Source organism: Ahaetulla prasina, chromosome 5 (assembly GCF_028640845.1).
Source record: "Ahaetulla prasina isolate Xishuangbanna chromosome 5, ASM2864084v1, whole genome shotgun sequence".
Taxonomy (NCBI): domain Eukaryota; kingdom Metazoa; phylum Chordata; class Lepidosauria; order Squamata; family Colubridae; genus Ahaetulla; species Ahaetulla prasina.
This window is the reverse complement of record NC_080543.1, coordinates 100,956,368-100,968,518: the sequence shown is the minus strand read 5'-3', so window position 1 is coordinate 100,968,518 and position 12,151 is coordinate 100,956,368. Positions and strand designations below refer to the sequence as shown.

Below are 12,151 nucleotides of genomic sequence, written 5' to 3'. Positions count from 1 at the left end.
TGGGGAAAGTCAATCAGATTAATTTTGAGTTGGAATTCAGAGTTGGAGATGATTATTTATACAGGTGTCACATCAGCAATTATTTGTTCTACTGTTTTGAATTGTTTTTAGCTGTCTAGGTTTTAAGGATGTGGACAAGATATATGGAGAGATGACTCCTTCTGGAGTCCCTGGGGAAACTGAATCTTGGGGCATCATTTTACAGTGGTTCTGAATCTTCCTGTCAGGCTGGGTCCACAAGGTAGGGAAAACCTACCCTGTTTCCCCCAAAATAAGATATCCCCTCATAATAAACCCAATTGGGCTTTTGAGCGCATGGCAATAAGGCCAAGTGCTTACTTCTGGGTTAATATATATATATATATATATATATATATATATATATATATATGTAGGTCTTTGGTTATTCGGGTTTTCTCCCGCGTAAAATTGGAAGTGTCTTGGCGACGTTTCGACGAAGTCTCATTCGTCATCTTCAGGCTTCAGCTTCGTGCTTCTGGGAGCAATGTGTGATTGCAGCTGTTTCTTCCTTTTTAACTGCTAGTGGGGGTTTGAACTGATTGGGTGGGAGCTTGGCTGTGCTCTGATTGGATGGGGTTTTTGTGCTCTGATTGGCTGGGGTGTGTCCTGTTTGGGTGGGGGCTTGGTTGTGCTCAGATTAGTCTGAGTTGCAGGGGGATCTGAGCTGGTGAGCTGCACTGCTGTTGTTTGGCTTCGTGTTCGTGGTCGTGCTACATCTTCGTAGTGGGTGTCAGTCTGCTGCATGTATGGATTGGAGGGGTTTGAAATGGCTAATGTTGCAGCTGCGGTCTGGCTTCTGGTCCTTGGTCGTGCTTCCTGATCAGTGTGGGTTTGGGTGTGCTTTCTGGGTGGATGTGTGGTGGTGACATCCTGTGTGGACCTCGTGAGTGTGGGTCTGGTGTCATTCCTCGTGTTAGGGACACGTTTGTCAATAAGGGCAGGTTTCCAAATGGCTGGTAGGCGGGAGGTATCATCTCGTTTGTTCATGCTGTGTGGGCGTTTTTCTATCTCGATGGCTTCTCTGATTATTCTGTTGTTAAAGTGTTCAGTTTTGGCGATAGTTCTGGTCTTTTTAAAGTCAATATCGTGTCCTGTGACTTTAAAGTGTTGGACCAGGGAAGAAGTTGGTTCCTCTTTTTTGAATGAGTTCTTGTGTTCTTCAATGCGTGCACTTATTCTTCTGTTGGTTTGTCCAATGTATGTGGTGGGGCAGGCGGTGCATGGGATTTCATATACTCCTTGATTTTCTAACTCAATTTTGTCTTTGGGGTTTCCTAGGATGGTGGATATTTTTCGGTTTGTGCAGAATGCTGTCTTGATGTTGTGTTTGTGGAGGATCTTGCTAATTTTGTCTGTGGTGCCTTTTATATATGGGAGGAGGGCTGTGCCGTTTTCTTGTTCTCTGTCTTGGGTTTTAGTGGGGGGTTCTTTTTGGATTAGTTTGGTAATCTTATTTGTCTGGAATCCATTGGATGTTAGTACATTAGTGAGAGTGTGTAGTTCGGTTTTTAGGTGTTGTTCGTCAGCTAAGCGTTTTGTTCTGGAGATGAGTGTTTTGGCTACGGAGTTGATCTGTGCTGGGTGGTGGTGTGAGAGTGCGTGCAGATAGCGGTTTGTGTGTTTTTTCTTCTGGTAGATGATGTGTCCTAGGGAGCCATTGGGTTTCCTGTAGACTAAGACATCTAGGAAGGGAATTTGGTTGTTAACTTCTGTTTCCATGGTAAACTGTATTTTGGGGTGTAGGCTATTGAGGTGTGTGAGGAAGTTGTCAAGTTTTTCTTTCCCGTGTGGCCAGATTATGAAGGTGTCATCTATGTATCTGAGTCAGAGTTGGGTTTGTGATCAGATTTTTCTAGAGCTTGGGTTTCAAAGTGTTCCATGTAGAGGTTGGCAATGACAGGTGAGAGAGGTGATCCCATGGGTGCTCCTTCTATTTGTTTGTATTTTTGTCCGTTAGAGATGAAGTATGTGTTCGATAGGCAGTGGTTGGTCAGATCTAGGATGTGCTTGGGGGCGTTATATTTGTTTTGGATAGCTGTCAAGGCTTCTTTGATTGGCACTTGGGTGAAGAGGGATATGACATCAAAGCTCACGAGTAGGTCGCTGGGCTGTAAGTTTTGTTTCTTTATGATCTCTATGAACTGGAATGAGTTTTTTACGTGTGAGGCATTGCTCCCAGAAGCACAAAGCTGAAGCCTGAAGATGACGAATGAGACTTTGTCGAAACGTGGCCAAGACACTTCCAATTTTACGCGGGAGAGAACCCGAATAACCAAGGACCTACATGCAAACACCCGCGAAAACCTCAGAATAAATATATATATCCCAGAAGCACGAAGCTGAAGCCTGAAGATGACGAATGAGACTTCGTCGAAACGTCGCCAAGACACTTCCAATTTTACACGGGAGAAAACCCGAACAACCAAAGGCCTATATATATATATATATATATATATATATATATATATATATATATATATATATATATATATATATATATATATATATATATATATAAGACAGAGTCGTATTTTCAGAGAAACACGGTAGATCAGTGGTGAAATCCAAATTTTTTTACTACCGGTTCTGTGGGCATGGCTTGGTTGGCATGGAATGGCTTGGTGGGCATGGCAGGGGAAGGATACTGCAAAATATCCATTCCCACCCCACTCTGGGGCCAGCCAGAGGTGGTATTTGCCAGTTCTCTGTACTACTCAAAATTTCCACTACCGGTTCTCCAAACTACTCAAAATTTCTGCTACCGGTTCTCCAGAACCTGTCAGAACCTGCTGGATTTCACTCCTGACCTAGATTGTAGATTGTATCCTCTTCTGTAGGGCCATTTCATTTTATCTCCCACGCTATTCATGTACAGAATAAGGAAGATGACCTTGATGGAGACAGGTGAGATCTATCTCCAGGAATGAGGAAAAAATATATCTTGAGTTCAAAACAAGCACAAAGTATGTGGCAACAGTTCAAACATCTCCTTAATTCACATGGGTATAAGAAGGGGAGAAGGTTCAGCATAATCAGACTTGGAGGATTCTGTTATTATAGCCTCTCTCAATAAAAGTAATCTTAACCTTCTCATGAAGTTGATTTTTGGTCCGATTTACCTGGTAGGACTAATAGTTCAATATTTACACCAAGATACTAGAAGAGGTTATCTGGAACTTTGGAATGGGTTGTCATTAACATGCATTCAATTCCTAGGTAGCAGTCAGTATATATTATGTAAGTTTGATAATGAAAGATGGATAAAAACAAGACAAGGTGCTATTGGGAAACAGAAAACTGATCTCAGGGTTTAAGTATCAGATTGAGTCGGAAAGAGTTGGTATTGTCCTTGAAAGAACAGATTTGCAGCCTGAGAACATTCCATGAATGTTGGCTACTATTAATAATATCTTTGATGAGGAATGCACATGTCTATCCTTGAGTAATAATCCCTTGGCAGGGATTATTATCTTGGATACCTTGAGTACTGCAACATGTTCTACATGGGGTTCCTCTTAGTAAGTGTCTGGAAGTTGCAGTTTGAGAAAAAGATAGTAAGCTAAATGCTAATTGGAATCATATGATGTTGCTGTAACATTTACACTAGATGTACAGTACAATACAATACAATACACATAATACAATAAATAGCTGTTTTTCTTTAATGTCTAGCAGAACCTACATGCAATATATAACCATTTAAAAATAAGACCTTTGTAATGAGTTAATCTTCTTGAAAATGTGGGATAACAAGCCATTTATTCTGTGATTTGAAACAGTCACCTAAAAACCCAAGTCCATTCTATTTCACTTCTGATCAGAGGCTGCTTTTTCTTAATAGGTTTAGGACAAATCAGTATTGTATGTTGGGAAAGCAATCTGGTGATCATCAGAAAGTATTTCTGAAATGATTCTGAAAAGCTGCTTGAATATATAATTATAATAAAAAAGCTCAAAAGAACAGCAGTGTAAAAGCTGATTATATATGCATGCAGAAAATTCTTTGAACAAAGAATGCCATGTGGGAAAAAAGCCCATTACATAATGTATACACTCTATTTTTTTAAAAAAGGAAATTGTATTTCAAGCCTGGCCTGGATGTATCCCTTGTTTTTGCATTGCACAATAAACATTTTTCATATTTTAAACCTAATAAACTGTTTTAAAACATTAAAGCAATACGTAACTTGTTAAGTAGACTTATCAAGTTTATTTCTTAACATACAGGATGCTTCATGTTTCCCAAATGAATTAGTGCAACATGTGTAAGTACTGTAGTGGGACTTCCGCTGTGAGTACAGTTAGTCCTCGACTTACAACCACAATTGAGACCAAGTTATCTATTGCTAAGCGAGACATTTGTTAAGTGAATTTTGCTCCATTTAACGAACTTTCTTGCCATAGTTGTTAAGTGAATCACTGCAGTAGTTAAAGTAGTAACAGGATTGTTAAGTGACTCTGGCACCCCCATTGACTTTGCTTGTCAGATGTTTGCAAAAGGGGATCACATGGACACGGCAACGGTCATAAACATTAGTCAGTTGCTAAGCATCTGAATTTTGATCACATGACCATGGGGATGCGGTAACAGTCATAAGCATGAAAAACAGTCATAAGTCACTTTTAACTTCAAACGGTCACTACATGAACTGTTGTACATCGAGGACTACCTGTACAGGATAGCCAGAAAACCAAAATCTGGTTCTTGCAAGCAATAAATACCTCCTTAAACAATGCAGGTGTCAACCCTGAAGCTGACCTGACTGAAGCCATTTGGAGGTTTCAGTGTTGCCACAGAGGAGATGAGGGATAGGGAGGAGGGAATAGAGATAGCTGCCAAAACAAAATACTTTCTCCTGGGAACTAAGGACATTCTCAAACTTCCCTCCCCTTCGCTCCTCTTTATTCCCTATGGGAGGGGCCATTCACTGTCCATCTGTGCTTTACTCCTGAGTCGACCCTTGTTCCTTAGCTGTTCCCTTCTCCTGAAAGCTCTGCAAATGTGCAGACTGGGAACAGGATCCAGCTGTTCTTCTGCCTCATTGATGTCCAATTCCAAAAGCAGCTGTCACCTGTCAGATGGCCCTGGCCCGATCTCTGCCTCCAATGCAGAGCACTTGTCAGAGTCTTCCCCAGACTCCTGGACTGGCCCATGTTTCTCCTTAACCTTCTCACTGTCCAAATCTGCTGCCAGATCCACTGGCCACTGGCAGGCCCCAACAGGTTTAGCTTTCTTTCACTTATTATTGTGAGGGGGCAAAAACCTGTTTGTATTTAATGCTATTAATACCTCTTAATCTGCTGATGTAATAACAATTAATAAAATACTAGTCAGAGAGAGGAGAAGTGACATTACCAGGCAACCGGATGGCACCGTGATTGGACCATGTGACTGATTATTTGGGGAAGGGGAAAATCTTTTACTTTTAATTAGGTGAAAACCGCTGGAACCTTTAGAGTCACCAGAACTGTGCCAATATGATATACCCAATAAAACTATCCTTTGAGGAATCTACCTGCCTTGGAGTTTTGCTTGCTATGGGTGTATTACTTGGAATCATGACAACAGGCAAAAAGCCAAACAAAAACTCTAATTCCTGTCACTGATTGAGTTTTGAACGGAGCCAGGAATTTGCAGAGGAGCCCTAGATAGACAGAAGGTTCCGGAGACTCCTTTTCTCTGACATGAGATTCAGAGGGCAGGATTCCTGCCGATTATACCTACCCATTTGCACAGCGCTGCGAGGCTGAATCACCGGGTGCTGAGAAGAGTATCTCAAACAGTTATTTATCTGTGGGGAGCCTGCTGGCAGCTGGGTCTGAGAGGGAGGGGTTGTGATTGGAACCGCTGGTCTGGTAACAGGAGCAGAACTGGTAAGAACTGGGGCTCCTGGGGCAGCATCTCGAGGGGAGCCTTTGGCTGTTGGAGAGCCTCCTGTTAAATTCCTGGGCTGGCTAGTTGCTGCAGGTACCCTGGAGAAAAAGAAAGCCCAAGATAAGAGCTCTGTGCAAAAAGTCAAAGGCAACATATTGAAATCAATGTTTCCTCATCATGCGATCACAGGTAGTCCACTTACAACAGTTTGCTTAATGACCATTCAAAGTTACAATAGCACTGGAAAAAAAAAGACTTACAACCATTTTTCAACTAATGACCATTGCAGCATCCTCGTGGTCATGTGATTTACTTTTGGATGCTTGTCAGCTGACTCACATTTATGACGGTTGCAGTGTCCCGAAGTCATGGGATCTCCTTTTGCAACCTTCTGACAAACCAAGTCAATGGGGAAGCCAGATTCACTTAACAACCATGCTACTAATTTAACAGCTGCAGAGATTCGCTTAACAAGCGAGGCAAGAGAAGTCGTACATTGGGGCAAAATTCACTTAGCAAATATCTCACTTAGTAACATAAATTTTGGGCTCAGTTGTGGTCATAAGTTGAGGACTACCTTTACTTGGCACAGCATCTCTTGAGATTTCTGTTGGTGTACTTATTAAATAAAATAAAGGACCAACTTTTTAGTAGCTGCTAGATACAGATGACTCTCAACTTATGACTGCTATTAGATATGGAAATCCAGTCCTAAGCTATTATGGTCATAACTTGAGATGCTCATATGATTTTATGAGCTTTTTTTCAATGGTTATTAAGCAAAAGTAGTGGTTGTAAGTGCAAATCTATTCATTTGAATAGATTTTTTTTTGCCAGAAACTGGCCAAAACATTGTGAAGCATCAAAACTTGTTTTCAAGTGAGACAGGGAGACCATTTACAATGGCTGTGTTGTGGTCCACCAGCAGCCTGTGGAGCTGGCAGCGGGGTTGGACAGTGAGGAGGCTGGGGAGGACAATGGGTCAGTCCTGGAGTCAGGGAAAGGCCTGGATGAGAGTTCTGCATCGGAGGCATCGGAGGCAGAGATGGGGTCAGGGCCACCTGGGAGTGATGCGCAGACTCCGAAGCCTCCAGAGTCAGACAGCAGAGAGGCAGAGGAACAGGAGGACCCTGTTCCTAGTCCACGCATGCAAAGAGCTGCGAGAAGGCAAGAGCAGCTAAAGCAAAAAGGATGACTCAGGAGTAAGGCCAGGAGATGACTGGCCACTCCCATAAGGCTTAAAAGAGCAGCAATGGCTCTTGGGTTCTTTGTGGGAAAGCAACGTTGCTACAATTGATTCTTGTTTCCTGTTTCTGAACTTCATGGGGTTTTGCCAAGAAAAGCCTTTGGCAGGGTGCCAAAGAAGACAAAGTTTTGTGATAAGGCTGAAGGACTTTTTCTGAAGGACTTTGCTTTGGAATTAATTTGGGCCAAGCTAAGAATGAAGTAATTCTCAACTGTTCTAATAAAATATGTTTGTTTAGGACTGATTGTGTCTGGTAATAACTACTTGGGCCTGGGTCACAAAAGGCTGGGGAATAGTTTACAGGCTGTAAAACACCCACAGCTGTCATAAATGTTGTTCAACAACCAGTTACAAGTTGAGGACTGCCTGTGGAACAGTACAGTATGTCTCATGAGAAAGTAGCCACAGAAGCAATATGTATTATAGAAAATATGCAACCTTAGCTCTATTATAGAGAGAAAAGCTGAACAGAAATCTTTACTTCTAGTGTTGAGAAGAAATGCAGGCTGTACTAGTACTTCTATAAAAAATTTTATTTGATCTCTTTTAAAGAAAGCATGAACTATGCCAAAAGTAGGAAGCAGAAAAAATTGGCATTTCAGCTGATCACTGAATTATTCATTCTACTTATTTTTGTGTTATTTCTACAAATGCAGCAGTTTAGATATATAGCCTTTCCCTGCTAGCTATGAGCAACCTCTGTATCTAGACAACAGTCTGAGACGACAGACAGAATGCATAGGTACTTCACTGTGGAGGTACAAGTGTAACATCAGGCATAATCCTTCAGCATCACACACTGTCCTTATAACCTATTGGTGAGGATATTATGAAAAAAATATTATGGAATTGAAAATAATATATTAAAATTAAAATAAAAACATCTGAGGTGCAAACTCAGGGAAGACACTTTTGGGAATTTATTTTCTTTCTTTGGCAGGTGGTGATATCAGATTGCTAAATCTCCCACACTGCTTCTCACCTGGAAACAGGAGTGACATAATTGCCTGGAAAGACGCCGCACATGCCATTTCTCAAGGACGTCCCTTTGAACCAGCCATCCTGACACTTCTCGATAACACGATACATTTCGCCCTTACGTAGTTCTAGTTCATCCGTCTTCTGAGGTTTGTAGGCATATAATGCCAAATAACTGTCAAAAATGATAAATATATAAATAGTGAGAGGGTAAAGCTGAAGACGCGCATAGCAAGTAAACCATATTTTGTTTTAAAATAAAATACCTGTTATTGTTAAATTTATTTATTTAGTGGGGTGCAACTGAAATTATTAACCAGCAAAAAAATATGGGAAAATAGAAGGGAAAATTCCATCCAGACAGTTACAAGATACTTAACACATTGACAGCACTAAAATATTAATTGGAAATTTGTCTACAAATTTCAAAAATAGGATGCCCATAACTAAATTTAGCTGGATACCAGCTACCAAAATGAAAAGCAAATCATGGTGAAGAAAAGACCCAACACTCAAGTAATTCTACGTAATGTATTTTTAAGATATTTTACACTTTAAAAATAGGCAGCTGAATTAAAGGACAAATGAAAGAAGTATTTCTAAAATTACCAGAAATCATTTTTAAAAGCTATAGTTTTTAAATTTCCCTATTGTTATACATATCAGAGGTATAGTCCTTGGAAATCAGGATGAGTGGTTTGATGGGATATACTGTTCTGGGAGACTGGGTCTTGTAGCTGAGGGAAAACCCTGAAGGAAAGGGACTTAAAAGTCTGGGCACAGATAGGCTGATGGGTTACACCGTGCTTGGATATTTCTGGCCATGGAGAAGAGCAGGGATGACATGTAACCTTTTCTGTCCCATAAAATCATTTGCCAGGATTCTTCCAGATTTTTATTTCAGCCAAAACTCAGAACAACCAATCTTTCAGCAAAATCCCAGAACAATAAAAATTCTGCCAATTCAAAATGCTTTGGCAGAAGCTCTGGGACATGAAGATTTCCAAGTTCAAAACAAATATACTGCATATTCTATGGTATACTATATATATAAAACTAACCTGGCTTTGCTAAATTACATGTGATTTTTTTTTTAATTTCTGGAAGGTGTAAAACTGGAATATCCTCTGCATAGCAGCTCAAAAAAATACTAAATCACATAATTCAGTTTGAATACAGACTGTAAACAATACACATGAGGCCTTAATTTTTTCTGCTTTCTAGAAAATATAAGTTGAAAAATAAATGTTGCTTGCTTTTTTATTTTGTCCCTGTGTGCAGTAAGCATTCTTACTGCAAGCAGAAAATAAACAGCAATAATTATTAGACTGCTCATATCTTTTAACAATTCCTTGAGGCACTCTTTGCCTTGATTTATCAAATGCTTCCAGTAGGCAGCATCCTGATCAAATAATTAATATATATTTTTCACAAGAGGCTTGAGGAATTATTGTCACATTATGTTTTGGCAGTGTATGTGCAGTGAACTATGTTAATTAGCATGAGAGCGTTCTCTGGTTTTAGTGCAATCAGTACTAGCCACTTGGAACAAAATGTAAAACCCTCAGCTATCTTTGTCTACCCAGTGGCATTAGAAAACGGTATTGAACTTGGGGCTTTTTGTGATGCTGGGTGTCTGGATATTATGAGTTAAGTTTCAGTTTACACTATTCAGCACTAATAGTTACCAGGTAGAATTGTATTCCAGCTTTAATTTTAGGCTAGAGGGGCTCAACTGTGACTGATTTTAAAACGTCAAATTCACGGTACCATGATTAATGTCATCTTTGTAGGCCTGTTATGAGTTTGTGGTACACCTTTGAAGTGAAGTCTGGTTTTCTAGTGCTTAAGAGCACAAAAGTGCTTATTTCCCTTTTCCTTAGCATATTAAAAAATTCCACAATTTGTCAAGTGGAATATTGTAGACAATTTACAGAAAAGCTAAAGATAGAGAGAGTAAATTAAACATACATAATTAAGTACTCATGGTAGATATTATGTATATAGGTAGTGCTTGTTTAGTGACTGTCTCATTTAGTGAGAATTTGTGCTTACAAATTCTCACAAAAAAGTAACCCAAAATGACCAATCCTTTGTATGTCTGCAAAGAAAGCTGAAATAAGATCACAAACTGTCACAATATCATTTTGTGACCACTTTGCTTAATGACCTAGTCACAATTTCATTTTGTGACTGCTTTGCTTAATGACCTAGTTGCTGGTTATTAACCACATTAAATAAATCTAATGTAGTTCTTGTGTAGTTAGCCTCACTGTTATATGTCACTAAACATTTTCAGTCACTTTGGACATTGTGGCACAAAAAAATTATACGTCCTCTTTCTTTCTTTAAATGCAGCAAAGACACCACCTTAGATGAATTGGGAGGAAGTTCAAATGCTAAGATGATATAACAGATAAGATTATTATAAAGTTAGATGAGATGGGCAGCACATAAATAAAGAAACAAAGAAAGGTAATCAAGAAATGGGTGAAGGACACTCACCATATCCAAAACTAATCAGAATGTTTTTTCAGAGAATATTCCAGCTGATAGGAAAAATGCTGGATCCAAGGAAAGGAAAACTGAGCTTGTGCTTGGTGTTTTTTTCCCTTGACTGTGTATTTAATTTCAATAAATATTTAATCATTCTATTTTTAGTATCTTTCACTGAAACCAAAATTTTTACACATACCATGTAACACATACCATGTAACATCATTTCCTGCACTAAATACACACCTGGAAAAATTTTATTTTATGAACCGCTCTTCCTAATGGAATACAATTTCAGGTACTAATTTCTATAGGAATATTGTTTTATAAATGGTTTAATATAATTTATGACAGTGGTTCTCAATTTGCGGTCCCTGGACCTCTGTGGACTGGCTGTGATGTTGTCACGGGGGCCCACAAAGGCTTGAAGAAATGATTTAAATCTTGAGTTAAATCTTGGTGGTCTGTGGCCACAAAACATATTTAAAGGGGGTCCATGGTAAAGAAAAGGTCAAGAACCACTTATTTATGATATTAATGATTTTCTCTATTTGATAGGAACAATACCTACCAAGTAATCATTCACAGAACTATAATAAGTAACTTGGAAATTAAAATTTGTGTGAACCTGTGGATACAAGTGACCTGGCCTTTCACTCATCATTTTTCAAATTTGACAAAAGGCTGGTTCACCCAAACCAGTTGTAACCATGAGGAGCGGTTCTGCTGACATTTTCAAACTCCAAATAATAAAGCCAAAATTATACATTGCTCTTCAGAGCAAAGCTTCTGCTTACATATTGAGTGGTAGTTGGACCTTTGATGGTGTTCCTTGATCTCCCACAATTGCACTGGTTCTGGGTGCAGCCATGGTTGCGGATCCAGCTAAAGTAGAATCCTGAAAGCAACAGAAGTGGAGAAAAATGAAAGGAATGTCCATTTCACACTCATTTATTTATGGCCTTTAATGTGTTTCTTTATTTAACAGATTAACAAAGTTGGTAGGGACCTTGTTAGGTCATCTAGTCCAACCCTCCAGCCTCCTGCTCCCAGATTTTCCCAAGCCAGCTACTTGCTGGGTTGTTAGAAGCTCAAACCCCCTTTAAAGTCCTTTGGATCGAGACCCACCACTGATATAACGGACAGACCCACCCACCCCCATCATAGGGGCTGCTTCAAAATCCCGATGATCATAATGCACCGCCCTTCGACTCCGCACAATCTAACCTGGTTTGTGATTTATGCCCTGTCTGCCCGCCTGACTGGCCAGCCAGCCAACCGCGTGTTCCCAGAGTTTTCCCACGGCGGCCGCATTTAGTGGACTGAGAAGCGAACGAAAAAGCAAGCTTCCCTGGCAGAGGATTGATTCTGTGGTTCACCTACTGCGGCCTTTTGCTTGGCCCTGCCCTCCCTCCCTATTTATTTCACTTATTAGCATCCTTTATTTTCTTTACGATAGGTTCTTTAGATTTATGCATTCTAACGATGTATTTTTTGTAAAAGAGTCACCAATGGCCAAAGCTCCTTTGTAAAAA

At 39.9% G+C, this 12,151-nt stretch overlaps 1 protein-coding gene across 2 annotated transcripts in view; it reads right to left on the bottom strand.

Annotated features, from left to right (window-relative positions):
- SH3RF3 (SH3 domain containing ring finger 3) overlaps positions 1–12,151 on the bottom strand; it is a 267,145-nt gene that overhangs the window by 40,496 nt on the left and 214,498 nt on the right. For both annotated transcript variants that reach the window (XM_058184948.1, XM_058184949.1), the window contains 3 exons: positions 11,414–11,514; positions 8,125–8,295; positions 5,747–5,994 (listed from right to left, as the gene is read on the bottom strand). In XM_058184948.1, the coding sequence (XP_058040931.1) occupies positions 5,747–5,994; positions 8,125–8,295; positions 11,414–11,514 (520 nt within the window). The remainder of the gene's footprint in view (positions 1–5,746; positions 5,995–8,124; positions 8,296–11,413; positions 11,515–12,151) is intronic.